At 39.2% G+C, this 23351-nt stretch overlaps 1 protein-coding gene across 5 annotated transcripts in view; it reads left to right on the forward strand.

Moving 5' to 3' along the window:
• Positions 1-23351, forward strand: part of LOC136865935 (alpha-N-acetylgalactosaminidase) — a 112728-nt gene that overhangs the window by 14460 nt on the left and 74917 nt on the right. For all 5 annotated transcript variants that reach the window (XM_067142485.2, XM_067142486.2, XM_067142487.2 and 2 more), the window contains one exon: positions 14117-14291. In XM_067142485.2, the coding sequence (XP_066998586.1) occupies positions 14117-14291 (175 nt within the window). The remainder of the gene's footprint in view (positions 1-14116; positions 14292-23351) is intronic.

Consider the following 23351-nt stretch of genomic DNA (forward strand, 5'->3'; position numbering starts at 1 on the left):
CACTGATATTTAATGTACTTTCTGGGTACTTTCTGACTAGCCTCCTAACTGTCTTAAGGGATTCAGCAGTGTTAGAAATATGGCCTGTAAGAAATCTTTAATGTGTCAGAACCCAAAGAATTTAAATTGCTTTAAATGCTATAATATTAGATCAAACCTACTATCTCGGTAAAGAAGAGGGCTGAGGGTCAACTGGAGCAAATATGGGACAGCAAAATGTTATTGTTAAAGTGGGACATCATCATAGCTCCTTACGAGTAAATTATCTCTAAGTTTGATTAGCAGCAAGAGATTATTTTGAGTTCATTGAATGTCAGACAGTGACTAATGACCAAAAAATACCATGTTATGAGCAGCAAAAATAATGAAAATCTAACCCTTATTTTCAGCATTAGGAAGTTTATTTTCTAGGTAGAAATATTTGTAATTTTAGAAAAAACTGTTGTAGACACAATTTCTTTTAATCGAAATTTAAAGAGAGCATTGCAGAAATTGTCTCTAAAGCCATGTATTTGTAGGATCAATATTAAGCAAGAAATTCTTCTTTTCATATTTGGGGCAATTGTGGGACATATGTTGGGGCAATTTGGGAACATTCATAGGGTAAAGACAGCTTTTGGTTTGGTGAAATTTGAAGTAGCAAGAAAGCAGAAAATCAATGAATTCAGGTATGCAAGTGTTGTGTTTGAATATTCAGGCCACATGAAGATGATGTGACATTAATTAGTCATGTGAATATTAAGAAACTGCCACAACCTAAATTTTTGTGTATTGGGGATCGTATCCGTTATGAATTTACTGAGGCCATAGATGTAATGGAGAAAAAGAGGTCATTGGATTACTGTGACATATTTTAGACGATAATGGTAGCCTATTCTTTTTGTCCAACTTATATTTTATTATTTGCCCTATGGCATTTCACATCGATGATGTGCAGTGAGTGAAGATTTTTATTTGAGAAGTATTTGATATCTACGTTATATATATGGACAGTGTTTATTATCCCAAGTTTTCTGTATTTTGGTAGTAAATAAGAGTGATTATTGTTGCCTCAAGTATCAGGTAATTTTTAACAGTAAAAAATCTGTTTAATTAATGAAAGTAGTTCAATATTATGCCAAAAAAGTTGTTTAAAAAAATATTACATAATATGAATAAGCTCTGTCCCACTGTTGCCTCTAACAAGCTTTCTCATTGAGTTAACAGTGTGTGCCTCTTTTGTCCCATACCTGTCCCAACATTGCCCCAAACCAAGGGGTAATTGTGGAACACAGTTTTTGCGAAATTGCTAAACAGTTTTAAGATTTTAATACAATTTCTTCCTGGAAATGAACCGGGTACCAAATTACAATAATTTAACATCATGCCAAATTTCCACTTTGAGATTTAGTGCCATAGAATTTGAAAGGTTTCATTTCTGTCCCATAATTACCCCAGGTGACCCTATAGCTAACTAACTGTCGTTAAGATCGACCTTAAAACTTAGATGTTGTCTGTGATGGAAAGAAAGGATAGACCTTGTGATTTTGTTTGTGGAGGCTGAGATATGAGTGTTGCTCTCTGTTAACCACTTACTAGCTGTAGTACCCGTCATTGACAGGACAATAATTACTTGGCATGTGCATGACTGTATTTTTGTCCACTCCTCATATTGTTCCCCCCCATTCTGAGGCGCATTAAGTGGGCATGCATCTTCCTGTCAGTGTCTTGTCATGATGTACTTGCTTCCTTCTTCTCTATGACTTTTTGCAGTTTCATATTGTTTTGTATTATTGCTAATCTTGATTTGATCTCTTCCTTCTGGTATAAAAGAAACCTGATATTGGGTTTGTTTTCAAAAAAGGCCTTTAAAACATTGCTGGCAACTCTCTTTACAGTCTGTAGAGTTAGTTACTGACTCGTGGATTTAACCTTTCATACGACTTCCACTGATATTTCCCTTATCTTTGGCTGTATTGGAGAAAGGTATAGAACAAACAATGCCGTGAGCTATTTTCTGCTAAGATCAACTGAAGGAGTGATACATCAATTTTTATGCTGTAAGCCCTTTCTGAAGTACCCTTCCTCCTGAAATTTTTTGAACAACTTATAGCTAAGATCAGATATGACCTTATTCTAAACTGAAATACCAAGTTTCATTAAAATCCACCTATTACAATGAAGTCAATATTCTTTTCAGAATACAATATTTACAGACTGGAATGTCACATTTAAGGTGACACTCCAGAGATAAAAATCAATATTTTGGTCATTTTGACAATATTTTTTAATGACTGAAAATGAAAGGATTGAGTTTCTTCTTTCTTGTCACAAAGTTATTTCGTTGAATTCAAACAATTTGTCACTTTAATAATTCTTTGTTTGCCAGTCTGCACACAGCAGAAATGAGTGTGGCATCTGCTGAACTGCTCTGTTAGGTAATGATGTCATTGTCATGTTTCGATTCAATCAGATATGCCTGTTCTTTGCAATTATGCATCCATGGGATGGGCCAAAAGCCCCCCCTCCTTCTCCTGATATATTTATACAGACTCAAGTGTAAGATCTACCATATTTCTGAATAAATTTATAAAGCCTGTTACGGACTAATATTTCAGCACTCGACTGTCATTGAGTAACATTTTATGCTTGTACTGGTATTCCTGACGGTACTACAATAGTGCCGACAACTATAAGTTCTGTTATTCTTGTATGTTTAATCAGTTCTGTTATTCTTGTATGTTTAATCATTTTTGTGAGTTCTGTGGTGGTAGCCAGTCTGTTTACTTTTGTGAAATACGCGCGCAAGTAACGTCTTGTAGTTGCGTATCAAGATACTGTTATTATTGAAAGACAGTGTGCTGTAATAATTGATAGCTTGTATTCAAGGGAATAAACAATATGTGTAACCATAAATCAGCCTTAGCAAGTGACAAATTGCTGAACTTTTGATAGGAAAGAGATGGGGATCAGCTATTACTGGACGGAAGTCTCCATTGAAGAAATCAGGGACAAAAGGTCATGAAATGTTATCAGAATCAGATTGTTCTCATCAGGAAAGTGTTGCATCAACTTCAAGCCATGTAAGTCCTGCACCTATACCCAACAATCATGACTTGACAGAAACTTCAATTCCCATAACTTCGACTCATGAAAGGTAGCATTGTGAAAAACAAAATGCAGGTGAATCATTTTCTGTTCTTTGGAGAAGGAGAAGAAGAAGAGACAAGCTTCCAGAGTTACCTGTATTCATACAGAAGCTGCTAAGAAAGGAAGGGAAGGAAAAACATACAGTTCTGGTGACTGTTAGGTAATGAATCAGGAAGAAAAAGTATCTTGAACTTTGATTTAATTTTCCCGCCAATTGTAATTTTTACACTTAAATCCCATTTTGCTTCCATAATATTCAGCCAGTTGTAACAAAATTTGCATGGTATATGTACCACAGCTATATTAAGAAACATGGAAAATTTGATTGCAGAATTTTTTCTAGTAGTAGAGATTTTTAAGTCCTAAATTTTAAAACGTAAAAATTACACAAACTTTAGTACGATATATCCTTATATAAATTATGTACAGAAAAATCGATACGTAGTGCTTTTAAGACGTATACATACATACATACATACATCACCATCATTATAGACTGTTATGCCTTTCAGCATTCAGTCTGCAAGCCTCTGTGAATTTACTAAACGTCGCTACAATCCTCTATTTGCAACTAAGTTAGTTCTGTGGCCTCATTTAATTCTATACCTCTTATCTTTAAATCGTTAAAAACTGAGTCTAACCATCGTCATCTTGGTCTCCCTCTTTCTCTTACCCTCCATAACAGAGTCCATTATTCTCTTAGGTAACCTATCGTCTTCCATTCGCCTCACATGACCCCACCACCGAAGCCGGTTTATGCTTGCAGGAGTCCACCCAGCTTTTGCTCCCGTAAAGCAAAGTTGGTCTGAAAAGAAACTGATATAAAGATAGTTTTGTCTGGGAGCTGACTTCCTTCTTACAGAATACTGTTGATCGCAATTACGAGGTCACTGCATTAGCTTAACTACACCTTGATTCAATCTCACTTACTATATTACCACCTTGGGAGAACACACAACCTAAATACTTGAAATTATCGACCTATTCTAGCTTTGTATCACTAATCTGACATTCAGTTCTGTTGAATTTCTTACCTACTGACACCAATTTAGTCTTCAAAAGGCTAATTTTCATACCATACTCATTGAACCTATTTTCAAGTTCCAAGATATTAGACTGCAGGCTTTTGGCACAATCTGCCATTAAGACCAAGTCGTCAGCATAGGGCAGACTGCTTACTATATTTCCACCTAACTGAATCCCTCCCTGCCATTTTACACCTTTCAGCAGTTGATCCATGTAAACTACGAACAGCAAAGGTGAAAGATTACAGCCTTGTCTAACCCCTGTAAGTACCCTGAACCTAGAACTCATTCTACCATCAATTCTATCCAACTCGTTAGCTGAATGGTCAGTGTACTGGCCTTCGGTTCAGAGGGTTTCGGGTTCAATTCCTGGCCGGGTCGGGGATTTTAACCTTAATTGGTTAATTCCAATGGCTCGGGGGCTGGGTGTTTGTGCTGTCCCCAACATCCCTGCAACTCACACACCACACATAACACTATCCTCCACCACAATAACACGCAGTTACCTACACATGGCAGATGCCGCCCACCCTCATCGGAGGGTCTGCCTTACAAAGGCTACACTCGGCTAGAAATAGCCACACGAAATTTATTTATTTATACCATCAATTCTCACTGAAGCCCAATTGTCAACATAAATGCCTTTGGTTGATTTTAACAATCTACCTTTAATTCCATAGTCCCCTAGCATGGCGAGCATCTTTTCTCTTTGTACCCTGTCATGTGCTTTCTCTAGATCTACGAAACATAAACACAACTGCCTATTCCGCTCGTAGCATTTTTCAGTTACCTGGCGCATACTGAAAATCTGATCCCGACAGCCTCTCTGTGGTCTGAAACCACACTGGTTTTCATTCAACTTCCTCTCAACCACTGATCACACCCTCCCTTCCAAGATGCCAGTGAATACTTTGCCCGGTATACTAATCAATGAGTTACTTCAATAGTTGTTGCAATCCTTCCTGTTCCCTTACTTATAGATAGGTGCATTTACTTATTATTCATTTATTTATCGTATGATGTACACAGAAAGATTATATAAATAAGTATGCAAATAAGTACACAATGTATACAAACAGAAGCCTATAGTTCCAAATCAAGTCCATTGATCCATTTTAAGGCCTCCTCAGTTGCGTTATGAATGTCCTCCAAAGGACCTTGAAATGCTCTCTGTGGACACTCGACAATTACATGGTAGATGGTCTGTGAGGTAGCTCCACAATCACACCCAGGAGACTTCTGCCAGCCCCATTTATAAAGAGTATAGCCGCATCTTCCTTGATTGACTCTAATCCTGTTTATAGTCCTCCATTGACGTCTGGGTAGATGGAATCCGGGAGGTTGAACATGAGGTAGGGTCACAAGATGTTGATTGGGAACAGAAGACTGTTGCCATTGATGTAACCAGGCGTTCGTGATGGAGAACCCAGATTCTTCCAGTGTAAGTGCAGCACGCCAGGATGGAGATCTAGACTTAAGTCGTGGAGGGGCAAATTGATTAATATCTTGATGAACGGGGAGGTTGGAGTCCTGGTTGATCTTCTTCCACAATTTTAGAAGAGCTTCAGACCTTCTTAAGCAAGGCGGTGGAATATTGCTGAGTGTAGGCAGCCAGGCCACGTTTGTAGAGCGAATGCAACCAGTTATAATGCGCATTGCTTGATTTAGTTGAGCATCTATCTTCGCAGTATGAGCACTGTTCAGCCAAGTTGAAGCGCAGTATTCGGCAACTGAATAGCAAAGGGCTAGAGCAGTAGATCTCAACACTTGGTTGTTTGCGCCCCAAGAGGTGCCGGCTAATTTTTGAAGGATATTATTCCGACTTTTAATCTTGGCGGCTGTGTTGTTAATATGTTGCTTATATGTTAGGGATCTGTCTAATGTGACTCCTAAATATTTTGGGAAGGGACAATGCTGTAAGGATTGATTTCTGATTGTTATTGAAGGCTTGTAGTTGGCAAATTTATTTCTGAGATGGAACACAGATACAACAGTCTTTTGGAGGTTTGGACGAAGACACCATTTTTGGAAATATGTGTCTAGCTTTTTTAGATCTGCTGTAAGTATTTGTTCAGCTTCTGGAAAGCTTGGTGTTTGACTAACCAGTAGTATATCATCTGCGTAAATAAATTTCCTGGACTTAGTTGCTGGTAAGTCAGCAGTATAGAGGTTGAAAAGTAAGGGTGCCAGAACAGATCCTTGTGGAAGTCCATCATTCAGTTTGTAAATTTTGCTTACTGCATCATCCGAGAAGATCTGAAAGTTTCTGTTGCTAATCATATTGCCAATGAGATTTGTAAGCTTGACACAGGGGATGGCAGAGATAAGTTTTAGCAGAAGCCCTTCTCGCCAAACAGTATCATAGGCTGCTGATAAGTCTAAGAAGACAGCCATACTAATCTTCCGATTCTCAAATCCATTTTCAATATGAGAAGTCAAAGCAAAAATTTGGTCATCGCAATTTCTTCCAGGTCTGAAGCCAGCTTGTTCTGTGGGAAGGAGATTATTGATGGTTTCTGAAATCCTATTGTATATTAGTCTTTCCAGGAGCTTTAGAGTAACACTTAGCAGTGCAATGGGTCTGTAGCTTTCCACTCTCAGAGGGTCCTTGTTGGGTTTCAAGATCGATATTACTTTGGTCTTCTTGAATAATGAAGGAAGGTTACCTGTCTCCAAAATATTGGAGAAGAATTTGGTGAGCCAAGAGATTGTTGCAGGTCCAAGATGTTGTAGGAATTCTGGGTAGATGCCGTCTATACCGGCTGCTTTCCCGGATTTTATGTTCTTTATGCCTTCTAGGGTTTCCTCTCTTGAGAAAGGGTAAGAGAATTGGGATGATTGTTGTTTTGCTAATTGCTTTTTATGTTTCAGTGCTGACCGGATTTCCCTTACAACTTGTTTATCTCTATTGATCTTTGAGATAGAGATCATGTGTTTGGCTAGATCGTTTATGTTAGCACTCAGCTTCTGTCCACCAGCTGGCTTTGATGAGTCAAGCTTTCTAATGAGAGACCAGGCCTTTCTACTTGAGTGGGTAAAATCAAGAGATGACACAGTGTCGATCCAGATTTGTTTTCTATTGTCATTCAGTGATTGAATAAGTTTTGTGGCTGTTTCATTGTTGCCATTTTCCTCAAATTCTTTAAGAAGGCTCTCGCTCTCTGCAGTCCATCCAGGAATATATTCTTTACGGCATCCTCTTGGAATGCAGCGCCGAGCAGCACCTTTTATAACTCCAACAAATCTGTCATAATTATTAAAGGTTGGCTTAATCCATCTTATATTTGCATCAGTTTGTTCTGTAAATTTTTTCCAATTAGCTTTTTTAAAGTTCCATCTAGGTTTCGGATAAGATCGAATGACAGGAATATACATGCCAATTCGGAGTATGACAGGCCGGTGTTGACTATGAGGGAAATTGTTGAGAACTGAGCGAAGTATCTGGTTTGGAGAGTTTTGGGATTGGGTTATGAAGGAAAGATCTGGAGTATATTCCTTACCCCATCGGGCAGAGAAGAAGGTTCCTTTTTCTTTAGCATCGTAGATTAGTTTAAGATTTTCCATATCCATCCAGTCAACAATTGCCTCCCCATTTAGATCACTTTGTTGATAGCCCCAACATGTGTGATGACTGTTGAAGTCTCCTATGATTACGGTTGGGTGTTGTAAGGATGGTAGGGGAGGAGTGGGCCACTTTGTGTTTGGTGGCTTATATACGTTCATTATTGTTAGATTATTAATTTTAATTGTGACAGTGAAAATGTCATCACTTGAGCTACAGTCGACTACTGCGTAGTTGGTAATATTGTTTCTCACATAGGTAGCTAAGCCATACATCTCGTGATTATTGTGAGCCACTAACTTGAAGCCTGGGATCTTGCCTCTTGTTCTTAGCTGCATTTCATTGGCTGTATGAGTTTCTTGTAGCGCAATGACATCAATCTGTTGATCTTTCAGAATTTTAGCTAGACATTCACATTTTGCTCTACTGATGCCTTCGATGTTAAGATGGCATATTCGAATTGAAGGTCCGATTTTTCGGCTATAGACTTCCGGGTCCTGATAAGGACCGGTTTCTTTATTACTCTGTGCATTATGACCGAGAGGTCTTTTCAGACAGTTCGATCGCATCTCTTCGCCGTTGCTTTCTTAGCACCACCCGGGGGACACGTGTAGGGTAATTTAAGGTTTCACCTACGGACGTGAAGCAACGCTCGTCCCCCGTGCATTTACTGCCTTTGTCCAATCTGAAGGTACCTTACCAACACTCCACGCTAATTTTACTACTCTATGAAGCCATTTCATCCCTGCCTTCCCACTATACTTCACCATTTCAGGTCTAATTTCATCTATTCCTGCTGCTTTATGACAATGGAGTTTATTTACCATCCTTTCCACTTCATCAAGCATAATTTCACCAACATCATTTTCCTCCTCCCCATGAGCTTGGCTGTTCGCAACACCACCAGGAAGATTTCCTTTTACATTGAGAAGAAAATGTACAATATATAACTCGGAATTACTGAATGAAAACATTCAATCACTATAAAAATCTTGCCTTCCTTACAAGGCACGTGATGGTCTATACGACTGACCCTGTGTTTATCAACACTTCACTCAGAAACAGAAGCTGCAATGGGAAACAACACTGTAGGAGACTTGAACCAGTATTATCACTCGGTTAAGGAAAAACGGCAGCGAAGGGACCAACACACAACCGAGAGTAATTCATAATCATTTTCATAGTCATCATTTCTTAAATCCCAGTCAGTGGATAATTTTACATTTCTAATTATAATTTAATTTTGTCTTATCGTGTACAATTAGGGGCCTGTACCTAGATGTTAGACCCCTTTGAACAACAAGCATCATCATCATCATCATCATCATCATCATCATCATCATCATCAGTACTTTATCAAGGCAGCTGTAATTGGCCCAGTGGCCTATATGTTAGGCCTCTTTAAACATCAGCTAACATCATTGCAGCCGAGATTCATATCTGGGTCAATGCAACTGTTACTTTTAAATTGAAGTGTGATGTCCCAGTGCATTGGATTCCATTTAAAAATTCTAGGTCCCTGGCTTTATGACTTAAAATTAATAAGAACTTAATTCTTCATTTGTATACTGGATGACTAACTTGCAACTACAGCCCTTCTGCGTATAACCTGCTTCTATCCATAGATGACCATTCACTTCTACAACAGGATCATAGTTATAATTATTATATTTAATTGGGGGATCTGCAGATTATGGTAGGGAACCATATGTTAGATTGGCTTGTTTGTAAAGTCTTTATGAAGTACTACAATAATTGCAGTTATTGCCAGTTGCAATAACTTATGTTCTAAAATAAAATTGAGATACTATACTATAGTAACTTGGATATCTGCTGTTCATATTCCAACTATGATGAGACTGGGTTTTCTTTTTTCCCACTTTCACTCCAGGTTTTGCTGGAATAACATTTAAATTTTACTTCCAGGACTCCTTTCCCAACCGTTGGCTTGAATGATTAAGTTAGTTCCACTTCTGGATAGCAACACAGGTTATCTAATAGTTCCTTCTCACGTTAGTACTTTGATAAAGATTGGATAATGTAGTGTGGAAGAAGAAAAGGGAATGTGTTTGTTTAACTGGCAGATCATACTGGATCTTGAATGCACAGGTGAAAATAATTAATCTTAAAAGGTACTCAAATGGATCATTTTATAATTATATTTTCAGATTCAGAGGATGAAGGTAAGAATGGGAACAAAGTAATACAGTAGTTTAAGTTTGTACCTACCAAATGCCATTGAAGCAATAGGGTTAGGTGAAATTAGATTTTTTAACTCATCGAGTAATTTGGGCATGGGGTTAGGGGCGTGCAGCTGTGAGCTTGCATTCGGGGAACAGTGGGTTCGAACCCACCGTCGGCAGCCCTGAAGATGGTTTTCTGTGGTTTCCCATTTTTCACACCAGGCAAATGCTGGGGGCTGTACCTTAATTAAAGCCACGGCCACTTCCTTTCCATTCCTAGACCTTCCCTATCCCATCATCGCCATAAGACCTGTCTGTGTCGGTGCGATGTAAAGCAACGTTTTTTAAACAATTTCTTAATGTTTGGTGTAGTCATAATGCAGGAATAAAATTATTTGCAGAATGAATGATTTAGCTCTGGGCATGGGTGCAAATGGAAGTAGTAATTGCATCAATATAGAAGCAACAATTTTAATGAACGTTTCTTGCGTGTATCCCAATTATTTCTGGCCCAAGCTCATTTTAGTTTTGAATGTGAGTTTAAGTATGTGCTTCCTCAAACCTCACTTTGTCTTCATGCCATATCACTAATCATGCCTTCCTGTCCGGATATTTCTCTAATGTATATATTTATTATTTACCATAAAATCAGTACGGTACCTACAGAAATTTTGGAAGGCCAGAAGAATAGGCAAGCCTGATACACAAATTATGTATCTAGTTGAAAAGAATCAAACCAAGCGGTATGAATCTTATAGTTGCAAGCTTGCGTTTGGCAGATGGTGGGTTGAAACCTCTGCCACAGGGGCTCTCAACTGGGGAGATGCTTGGTGACCATTGGGCTCTCGCCGAGTCTTACATTATTGCCACATAATTGTCAGTTTCCTCTTTCCTATTGTACCTAACATTGGTCAATTCTTGTTCTCTTCTAACCCCAACAGTATTGGATTTGTGAGGCCTAGAGTTTCTTTCATTTCATGCCATTTGTGATCCTTCCCTTTCTTTTGCCATTTACCTTTGTTCTCCAAAATGCTTGATGTGTTCCATTTTTCCTCTGCTTACTGTTAAGGGAGGATAGTTGCCCTGTTGTACTTCCTCTTAATTCAGTAACCACCACTTCCACCAAGCGTCTGGCAGCAGCCCTGAAGGTAGTTTTCTGTAGTTTTTCATTTGTACACCAGGCCAGAGATATGCCGTGGCTGTATCTTGATTAAGGCCATGGCTGCTATTTACTCACTCCTAGCTCTTTTTCATCCCACCATTGCTGGACATCTGCATGTGTTGTGGTTTCAAACAACTACAGTAGCAAAAATAGAAAATTCAACAGAAAAAAAGAACACCTAGCATGAACGTTTGTTAATTATTATTCCTGACTCTCTGACACTTGTTGCTAAGGATTTCAAGAATGAGACATGGAATAGCCTTTCTTCTTTTTCCTCCTATGACTTTGGCATAGCCTCCTAATCTTTCTCTCTTAGCTATGTTTATGCTGAGTCACTTATTCTTTGGAGGTTTGTTGTTGTTGTTAGTCGTTTAGTCGCTTTTGACTCTCCGTGACCCCATAGACCAAAGTGCGCCATTTCTTCCTGTCGTATACTATTTTCCGAAGTCTTTCTAAATTGAGAGCTGTGGCTTCCTTGATGCCATCAGTCCACCTCATCTGTTGTCTCCCTTTTCTCCTGTTACCATCAGTCTTCCCCAGCATTAAGGTCTTTTCCAGTGAATCATGTTTTCTCATAATATGACCGAAGTACTTTAGTTTTTGTCTGAGTATTTGACCTTCCAGTGAACAGCCTGGGTTGATTTCCTGTAATATGGACTTATTAGATCTCTTTGCAGTCCATGGAACTCTGAGGAGTTTTCTCCAACACCATAGTTCAAATGCGTCTATTCTTCGACGCTCAGCCTTTCTTACTGTCCAGGTTTCGCTTCCTTACATTGCTACTGGGAAGACCATAGCCTTCACTATACGAATCTTCGTTCTTAAAGTTATGTTATCAAGGTTGGCCATGGCCTTCCTCCCAAGGAGCAAGCATCTCTTAATTTCATGGCTGCAATCGCTGTCAGCAGTTATTTTGGAGCTCAGGTAGATGAAACTAGGAACAACTTCCATTGTTTCACCATTTATATGCCAGGAGGTGATAGGTTTAGTTGCCATGATCTTTGTTTTCTTGACATTCAAACTTAGTCCAGTAGCTAAGATTCTCTCTTGTTGGGCTGACTGTGTGACACAGCTAGTTAGGCAGTTCCCTACTTTGCCTTTAGGTTCTGGGTTTAGATTGTGGCATATCCTGCTTGAATATAGGAAACCCATCTTGTAAGATTTAATAGCACATTAAACAACCCTTAATCAAAGAAAACTCTAGCATACTCACATCACTGTATATCATCTGCTGTGTGTAGGTTGTTAAACAACAACAACTACTACTGCTGCTACTACTATGTTGAAATCACAAAAACAGCCTGCAAGACGACTATAAAACTTACTTCAATTCTGTTTGACCCCCAAAATATAAGGAAGAATGAGTGGTCTAAATCTCCACTTCGGGGTCTGATTGAAATCCATGACCCCACCATAAAACTAAATGGATTTCATCTCCCTCAGGCTATCTGGTCACGACTGAATAGAATTTGTTGTGGCACTCCCTAACTGGTGTAGTGGGGCTGGATAGACTCACCTCGTTATGACTATGGATATGTAGTACAAACCATCAAGCATATGGTACAGGAGTGCCCTCTACATAGCACTCCTGGGTCCTTGGAAAATCGTCATGCAGCCAATCCAGAAGCAATTGAATGGATTAAATATCTACCAATCCGTATTTAAAGTTATTTTCCTTTTGGTCCTAATACTGTAAATTGTATATATTTTACCAGTACATATTCTTTTAGTCTTACTGTCTTGTATGCATCATTTGCTAATAATATTATTATAATATAACTGGGTCTGCTTTTAGGGCTGTCACTGAGGTGGCAGATTCCCTATCATATGTTTACCTAGTCTTTTCTTAAATGCCAGGCGAGTTGGCCGTGCGGTTAGGGGCGTGCAGCTGTGAGCTTGCATCTGGGAGATAGGCCTAATGGGTTTGAACCCCACTGTCAGCAGCCCTGAAGATGTTTTTCTGTGGTTTCCCATTTTCACACCAGGCAAATGCTGGGGCTGTACCTTAATTAAGGCTACAGCCGCTTCCTTCCCATTCCTAGGCCTCTCCTGTCCCATCGTCGCCATAAGACCTGTCTGTGTCGGTGCAATGTAAAGCAAATAGCTTTTCTTAAATGGTTTTTCAGAAGTTATTGAGGATCTCCCTTTGTAAATTATTCCAGTCTCTTATTCCTCTTCCTCTAAATTAATATTTGCCCCAACTTGTCAAGTTCCAACTTTAACTTCATATTTTATGATCTTTCTTACTTTTAAAAATTCTACTCAAGCTTATTTTTCTACTAATGTCATTCCTCACCAACTCTCCACTGACAACTCGGAACATACTGGTTAGTTAAGGAACTCATCTCCTTACTCTAAGCCTTCTCAATCCAAAGTTTGCAATATTTTCATAACACTACTCTTTTGTTGGAAATGACCCAGAACAAATTATTCTGTTTTCCTTGGGATCTTTTCCAGTTCTTGAATTAAGTAATCTTGGCAAGGGTTCCATTCACTGGAACCATACTCTAATTGTTGTCTTAACAGTGACTTATACATCCTCTCCTTTATAGCCTTAATACAGCCCCACAATATCCTCTTACCCATATGAAAAGATATGTAACCTTCGTTCACAACCTTGTTAATGTGATTACCCTATTGAAGATATTTCCTTATCTTAATACCTAGGCACTAACAGTGATCCCTGTGAGGTACTCTGACACCATCAACACGAGATTAAAAGTGTGAGGACTTTCTCTGACTTTTCACCCCATTTACCGTTATACCAATGTATTACCATTGTAGGTTGCCAAAAAATAAAATATATAGTGATAAGTCGTCATTGTTATTGATACAGTATCTTTTTCCATAACAGTGTTATGTCAATGATCTTGAGCTCTTTTTAATTTTACATTATTATTTTTTATGTAAAATATGGTGAAAAAAGGCTTTGATTTTATTCTGTGTGAATATATTGTTATATCTTGTTATTTTCCTTCAGTATTGGAATGTTTTTCTTGAAATCTCTTTTGTGTGTCAGATGTAAAAGTTTTACTTCTGAATCTGTTTTTTGCAGTGAGAGCTTGTTCCGCACGATGGCGGATCTTGTAGTCTCGGAAGGTTATGCAGCAGTTGGTTACGAATATATTAACATTGATGACTGCTGGATGGAGAAAGAGCGTGGTTTTACTGGAGAGCTGGTACCTGATAGAGAGCGCTTTCCTCGTGGACTCGTTGATCTCTCTAATTTTGTAAGTACATGTGACACACTATGTCTTGATTTGATTGAGTTTTCTGTAAAGTGGTCACTTCAGTTGGCTGGCATATAGCACAGTTTCCTTTCACTAATCAGTTTGTTACCAAGCTCGATAGCTGCAGTCGCTTAAGTGCGGCCAGTATCCAGTATTCGGGAGATAGCAGGTTCGAACCCCACTGTCGGCAGCCCTGAAAATGGTTTTCCGTGGTTTCCCATTTTCACACCAGGCAAATGCTGGGGCTGTACGTTAATTAAGGCCACAGCCGCTTCCTTCCCACTCCTAGCCCTTTCCTGTCCCATCGTCGCCGTAAGACCTATCCGTATATACTTTTTTAATTATACTCATGTTTATATTCAATACTATCAATGTAATATTACTGTAGGAGTCACGATTAATGTAATATATCTTTGTATAGTGTCCTGGCTGATGATGACATCAAGCATTGTCGAAACCGGTACCAAATGTAAATAAGCGTGATGTTTTAAATGTAAACCTTCACGTAATATATTGTATTGAAAAGGTGGATATTAACTTTCCCATTTCTCTATTGTGCAACGTAAAACAACTAGCAAAAAAAAAAATCCGTTTGTTGAAACTCTATTGGTACAGTCTGTGGTAATTTTAACATATTGTTCAGCATCTTAAGACACCCAGGACTTGTTCAATTAGTTTTCAAGGGAAGTGCAGGCATTAGGAACGGCAGGGTAGACCACGGTATGGATACGACAAACATACTAGAGCAGATGTAGGATGTAGCTGTTACATAGAAAAGAAAATGTTAGCACAGGATAAGATAGCATGGAGAGCTACATCAAATCAGTCTATGGACTGATGACTCAAACAACATCTTTTTATATCAGTAGTTCTTTTCTGTGGGAAAACTCATGTTTAATTAATTATAAACCATCACCACATTAATATAGTACTACGATAACACTTCACTGACAGCTTGTAAAGTTTTTCACTCCAGAGTGACTGTGGCACCAGTGGCGTATCCTGGAATCTCCACTGAGGCATGCAACTAGTAACCATGCAGTTAACACAACGTATTAAGTAAATTTCAATTCTACTCACCCTAATTACATGTAGGTGAACTCGAGCCAAACAGTTTTACTGTAAGTTTCTGGATTGAACGTGCGTACACAATTCTTGTTTTCTGTTTTTAAATTTACGAGGGTCCGCCTCTGTGGTGTAGTGGTTAGTGTAATTAGCTGCCACCCCCGGAGGCCCGGGTTCGATTCCCGGGTCTGCCACGAAATTTGAAAAGTGGTACGAGGGCTGGAACGGAGACCACTCAGCCTCCCGAGGTCAACTGAGTAGAGGTGGGTTCGATTCCCACCTCAGCCATCCTCGAAGTGGTTTTCCGTGGTTTCCCACTTCTCCTCCAGGCAAATGTCGGGATGGTACCTAACTTCAGGCCACGGCCGCTTCCTTCCCTCTTCCTTGTCTATCCCTTCCAATCTTCCCATCCCCCGCAAGGCCCCTGTTCAGCACAGCAGGTGAGGCGACGTACTGGTCATCCTCCCCAGTTGTATCCCCCGACCCAGAGTCTGAAGCTCCAGTACACTGCCCTTGAGGAGGTAGAGGAGGGATCCCTCACTGAGTCCGAGGGAAAAGCCAAGGGTCTCCCGGCTTTTCAAACTGATTTACATTTATATACGTTTTAGACTCATCCATCGTTAATACCACATCTGCGCAAGATATAATAAAACACCGAAAATACAATGAATTAACTCACTAGTTAGCCACAACTCGAGCACTGGAGGTAAGTCACCCCAGTGGCATTGGTCAGTTTCGTCACGTTGGGTTCTCGCTGGGGGGTAATCTGTGGGTCCCGTTCGCTGTAAAGATGCCGACTTTCTCCAAGTTGCTAACAGATGGCAGAGGGTAGCACGGATATAGGGTGACAAATTCTGACCAAGTTTCAATTGCAGCGACATCGTTCGGAGGGTTTCAGAACTACGTCTGCCACCGAATGCAATTTTAAGATTGGATGCCTTTCTTCCTGAACTCGTCCATTCGCTGTCTCTTTCTTCCTAGAGTGGTGTAGACGGCGAGACTACACCAGCACCACACGTAGTCAAGCAACGGAACCAGTACAGTTGCGCGGACCTTTTGAACTTCTGAGAGATGAAGTCGTTAATATTCGACTTGAAACAACCTAAAATCGTACACCAGACAGTTCTTTGTGTTATCATAACGCATGCAATGAATGCCTTACATTCAAGGAGAATACGCCCCTGTGTGGCACCAAGATCCAGCCCATAAGTTACAATGCATTGTGTAAAACTGCAAGCTGAAGACTAATGAGGGAAATCCTAGTGAATTTCATGCTGCCACATGGATAAAGGCACTGAGCATTAAAAATCTGGTGTTGGTTTAAATACCTGTGTGTAGCCTTCATATGGTATTTACTTGTACATGTCTCACTATCATGTATACCACACACTCTATTTTCTCTTGTGGAAATAAGGGCAAAAAATAGTCCCAACATATCTCTGGTATAGGCTGGTCTTCAGGCATCAATATGTGTGTGTGTGTGTGTGTGTATATATATGGCAAGAATACACTACGTGGCATGCATACTCCCACACAGTTCAAAATCTAGTCCTCATTTGAATGAGAGTCAGGTACAGTTGGTATTTATAGCATTGCATGATCCGTCGGTATTCCCTGACTAGAATGTTTCACTATTGGACTCCCTCTTCAATCACCATGAGTCACCACTGATCTACAGTTAGGGCTGTTACCAAGGTGGCTGATTCCCTAGGGCTGTTATCCAGGTGGCTGATCCCCTATCAGTTGTTTACCTAGTCTTTAATTAAATTATTTGAAAGAAGTTGGAAATTTATTGAACATCTCCCTTGGTAGAAATTATTCCAATCCCTAACTCCTCTTCCTATAAGCGAATATTTGCCCCAATTTGTTCTCTTGAATTCCAGCTTAGTCTTTCATATTGTGATCTTTTCTACTTTTAAAACCTATTACTGCACTAGTTCTTAATCAAGCTGTAACAGTACAGATCTATATGATGAAGTTTGTAAATTGCAACATACCACTTAGTCAAGCAGATCGTCTTCTTTCTCTCAAGTCTTACCAGCCCAAACTTTGCAGTAACACTACTCTAGTTGGAGTTGTATGTGTGACTTGTATGACCTGCTGTGGATGGAGACAGTAGAATACACCCACAGTATCCCCTGCCTGTTGTAAAAAAGAAACTGAAAGGGAATCCAGGGCCTTTCATTTTGGGAGCATGGGTTGGTGTCCCTGGGTCCCATAGCTTTCACTTACTTGTGCCAGGCTCCTCACTTTCATGTTTCCTCTTGTTCTTTTCCAACCCGACAATATTAGGTTTACAAGGCGTAAGGATTCTTTCATTTTCACGTCCCTCGTGGCCCTTTCCTTTCTTTTGCCGGTACCTTCATGTTGAACCTCTTCCTTTTTCACTCTGATTAGTCTTAATAGAAGATGGTTGCTCAGTTGTACTTCTTAAAACAATAATCATCACCACCACCTCATCAGGGGGAAACAATTAATGCCACCTACAAGTAAATCTTAGGGCTATCACCTCAATGCAGTCTTTTTCCAAGGCCCTTTCAGTGCCTGCCTATTAGCTCACTCCTTTCTCCCACTGTGATTTAAATTAAACCATTTGTGTACTTAAACTACGTCCATTGTTGCCGACTTAGCAGATTTCCCGCTAAATCTGGCGAATTCTAAATTCCTTCTAGTGGCGAAAAAATTCATTTAGCGGCTAGCGTAATTTTTGGTGGAATTTTGATGGGTCAGAGGATTTTCTAGTGGCTTTGTAAAATGCAAACATAATGTCGCTCATTTATGGCATAAATATCATCGAGTCAAATTAATGGGTAAACTTGGAATGTACCTAGTTTCCGGTTGAACCTTTGCAGTAAATCACGTTCATCTAATCGGGAAGTGACTTTTTTACTGGATGAGATCTGTTTTATTTTGTGCGTGTGTATATCAGTTCAGTTCTTCGCTGGTGTGTGGAACTGAGTCATCCTACTGCAGCACCACAGGAGTCCTTTATTTTAAGTATTCAATATTTTAGTGACTTTGATCAGCGTGTTGTGCAACCATTTTGTGTTTTTTTTTATATGTTTAAACGACTTAGCCTGCTTTATCAATTTATATTACCTATGCGTTAATGACTCATTTGTACTTACTGTGTCCGTATGTTTAAATATCAAGAGTGTATCTATTCCGGAACACTAATTTATTAACTACTAATCACTTTGCCGAAGTTTGCAAGACAATGTTTACAGACTCGATTGTTTCCAGAGATTTTCAGATGCATGGAATGAAGTGTACTGCAATAATTAAACACACACTTGGCCCTCATTTCATACATAAGTTGAAAAAAACATATAGGTGACAGACAGCCTTTGTAGTAACGTCGTTGACGAATCAACAGATAAAATAAGATGTACAATATTATAGGTTAGGATCCACCTTTCAATACTCCGTAATAAGATGGTAAAAAGTAGTTACAACCTGTTTAATGGGACCGGTTTCAACACATTTTAAGTGTCATCATCAGCCAATTTGCGAAGATCTTAAAACAACTAGCACATTGAATACAGGCAAAAAATTAACATTGTATCATAACGTAACAATTCAGTAAATGTTCAAAACACAATAATCACAGTCAAGAGAGTAAAAAGAACATCACTATCTTGCGCCGAAAACAAATATAGCTGAAGTTCATAAGCAGGTCAAATATTCGTTTATGTAAAGTCGTTGCTAGGCAGGTCTTGTAGGCATTTGTTTCTCCGGCCGAAGAGCAAAAGGTGACGTGAATGAAGACCTAGGAAAACAGTGTAGGATTTAATTTCGTCAAATTTCAAAGTGGATATATAGGTTTTATAAAATAATTTAAAACGTTAAAAAAGAATAAAGCCAAATAAAAAATATATTTAAAAAATAGGAAGAAATAATGAAAGAAATACGAGGTTCAACTCGAAACAACTTGCCGTAGTAATTGATAAAGAAATGATAAATAGAGAAAGGGGGGGACGTTAATTAGAGGGTGGTGATGGTGGTGGTGGTTATTGTTATTAGAGGAAATACAATTGGGCAACAATCCTTAATATAATACTAATTCGAATTAGTTACGAACATTTGAACATTTACTGAATTGTTACGTTATGATACAATGTTAATTTTTTGCCTGTATTCAATGTGCTAGTTGTTTTAAGATCTTTGCAAATTGGCTGATGATGACACTTAAAATGTGTTGAAACCGGTCCCATTAAACAGGTTGTAACTACTTTTTACCATCTTATTACGGAGTATTGAAAGGTGGATCCTAACCTATAATATTGTACATCTTACTTCTCTATTCAATACGGAACAATAATGAAGTTTTTAACTTTAAATGAATCAACAGATGTTGACGTCTTGTAATTCCGTGGAGCATTTACAGTGGAAGAGCATCCTAATGCCTGGTGATTGTAATACCGTATTTATATTGCGTTGATTAAGAGCGTAGGGCTTGTCAATAATCAGTAAGCAGTTAATCACTAGATTATCTTAAACTTGTCTGACTCGTTGGCTGAATGGTCAGCGTACTGGCCTTCGGTTCAGAGGGTCCCGGGTTCGATTCCCGGCCGGGTTGGGGATTTTAACCTTTATTGGTTAATTCCAATGGCCCGGGGCTGGGTGTTTGTGCTGTCCCCAACATCCCTGCAACTCACACACCACACATAACACTATCCTCCACCACAATAACACGCAGTTACCTACACATGGCAGATGCCGCCCACCCTCATCGGAGGGTCTGCCTTACAAGGGCTGCACTCGGCTAGAAATAGCCACACAAAATTTTATCTTAAACTTAAGCTTCATTGCAACTCGGGAAACAAATATGCAATATTGCACATTTTATTTATGTATTTAATTATTAAATTAAATGCTGAAGAATCTAGCGGGTTTCTAGTGGATATGGTACAGTCACTTTGCGGATTTCACTCTTATAGTATTGGCAACACTGACTACATCTCGTATGTGCATGTTACATACTGTAAAGGGTATTTTCATGATTGTGGTGGAAAAAAAAATTCTGATGAGGATTAGGTGACTAATCTCAAAACATATTCCTAATTTTAAGGTTGATTATTTTCTCTAAACTATAACATACCATGCTTATAGACGGCTATCTTTTACTACTCTGGACCTTTCTGTTGAGCTCTTTTCGCTCAACGATTCTTCCACGCATACTTCAAATATATTGTTGATGGTATAAGCACAGTAAGCGTAGAAAACACTTGGATGGCCGTTGTTCTACGACTTCACTAAAATCACCACTACTCAGTTCCGCTTTTTTCATGGGTTAATATTTCATACTCCAAAACCTTCCTTGATAAATACTCTTTACATGGTGAAAACAACATCAAAATCCATTGGGTGTTCTCAAGATTAGCCTGTACGGATGCAGATAGAAACCTGCTGAGGACTTCATTTTATACTGCCAGGCTGGGTAGCTCAGGCTGTCACTGGCCTTCTGAACTCAAGTTGACAGGTTCAGTCCCAGCTCAGTCCAGTGATAATTGAAGGGTCTCATATACCGGTATGTCAGCCTCGTGTCAGTAGATTTCTTGACACATTAAAGAACTCTTTCAGGACAAAATTCTGGCACCTCAGAGTCTCCAAAAACTGTAGTTAGTGGGATGCGACCCCAATATTATTATTATTTTGTAATATGTATGGATGTGTAGTAACTCACTGGAAAGTCATAGTAGGAGCAAGAATGGATAAACTTTACCATGTGAACTTTCTAATTTGATGAGAAGTTTATTGTACATCTATAGTGAGTGATTGTAAAATAAAAGGCTGAAGAATGGAGGCATTTGTCTGATATATTAATGTGTTTAAAAGTGAAAGTTTAAAGTCTTTTACATAAACCTTGCTGCTCTCTCTTCCTCCAGACAGCTAACCATGACCTTTATGGCTTTGTTTTGAAACATCACCAAATTTACAGTTTTATGATGGTAGTGAAATTCATGGAATTGAAGGACACTGGTTGTTAGTGTGTGTGAGTGTGTGTAAACATGTTGATTTCTTTTTTCTTCTCTTTGTTGTTCACTTGTCTCCTTCATGCTGAGAAATGAGAGAATTGCTTTATGACATCTTTCTCTCTTCCTGACATGCTACTGTTTATTACAAACGTCCCTGACCTTGCTGGATGTTAAAACATTTGTTGTAGTTCCTTTGCTTAATTTATTCTTTGCTTAGAATGCCTTTTGTGATATCGAACATGATCAGACAGGGAACCTTTTCTTCTCTTCTATAATCTCAGTTGTGACAATACAGGTTTATCAACACAAGGAAAATGCTTGGATTTTACTTTAGTTCAACTTTTATTGCACCCTCATTAATCCTAACTTCAAAACATTTACAGTAACATATACTTGTATGTACATAACATATTAATACAGGGAGAGTCCTGCATGGGTTGCCCTCTTTCCTGCATTTTGCACGTTGGTAAAGAAGTGGATGTTCGTATCACACCATTCCCGTATGCCTGTAGAAAACCCATCAACTTCAATGAATGGATAATCAGCTTGATAAACAGTAAGACTTATCTTTTTACAGTGAGTGTTGAAAATGCTGCCCCTATCCAACAGACGAATCACCAACAGTACGAAGATACGAGGGGCGTTTGAAAAGTCCGTGGAAAAATTAAAACTACTTACGTGTTTGGGGTAAACCTTTTTTATTTTTTGACATAGTCTCCTTTTAGGCTTATACACTTTGTCCAATGATGTTCTAGTTTGTTGATCTTTTCCGAATAATAGGATTTGTCCAAGTCTGCAAAATATCCATTAGTGTTAGCAACCACCTCCTTGTTTGAATAAAATCTTTGTCCCGCCATCCATTTCTTCAAATTGGGGAACAAATAGTAGTCCGAGGGAGCCAAGTCTGGAGAATAGGGGGGGGGGGGGTTGGAATCCTATTTCCATTAATTTTACGACCACAACTGCTGAGGTGTGTGCTGGTGCGTTGTCGTGATGGAAAAGGAATTTTTTGTGGGCCAATCGCGGGCGTTTTTCTTGCAGCTCGGTTTTCAAATGGTCCAATAACGATGAATAATATGCATCTGTAATAGTTTTACCCTTTTCCAGATAGTTGACGAGGATTATCCCTTGCGAATCCCAAAAGACAGTCGCCATAAACTTTCCGGCCGAAGGAACAGTCTTCGCCTTTTTTGGTGCAGATTCCCCTATGGTAACCCATTGTTTAGATTGTTGTTTGGTCTCAGGAATATAGTATTGTATCCATGTTTCATCCACAGTGACAAAACGATGCTTAAAGTCCTCCGGATTCTTCTGGAACAGCTGCAAACCATCCTTGCAACACTTCACACGATTCCGTTTTTGGTCAAGCATGAGCAATCGCGGCACCCATCTTGCGGATAGCTTTCTCATGTTCAAATGTTTATGCAAAATATTATGTACCCATTCAGTCGAGATGCCCACAGCACTAGCAATCTCACACACCTTAACTCTTCTGTCATCCATCACCATATCATGGATTTGATCAGTGATTTCTGGATTTGTAACCTCCACAGGCCGTCCGTAATGTTCAGCGTCTCTTGTGCCCATATGGCCAGTCCGAAAATTTTGAAACCACATATAAACTGTTCTAATCGAAGGTGCAGAGTCACCACAATATTTATCAAGCTTCTCTTTAGTCTCCTGAGGCATTTTGCCTTTCATAAAGTAATGTTTAATCACCACACGAAATTCTTTTTCGTCCATTTCTTGAAAATCACTGGACTTCCTTGATTCACACGAATGCCAAACACAAGGAAATAGACCAATATGGCTGAAACTTGGTGTGCGTTCATTCAAGAGATGCTACTAACTAAACATGACCTCGATATTCACCGGTGGTGCCATCTCTCGGACTTTGCACGGATTTTTCAAACCACCTTTGTATGTACTCACTATGTGAACACTATGGAGAGGTTTGGAATTGAACCCAGGCTTTTGGCATGCAATCTAGTTGTTAGCAATTGTATACCACCACCTC

This window comes from Anabrus simplex, chromosome 3 (assembly GCF_040414725.1).
Source record: "Anabrus simplex isolate iqAnaSimp1 chromosome 3, ASM4041472v1, whole genome shotgun sequence".
Taxonomy (NCBI): domain Eukaryota; kingdom Metazoa; phylum Arthropoda; class Insecta; order Orthoptera; family Tettigoniidae; genus Anabrus; species Anabrus simplex.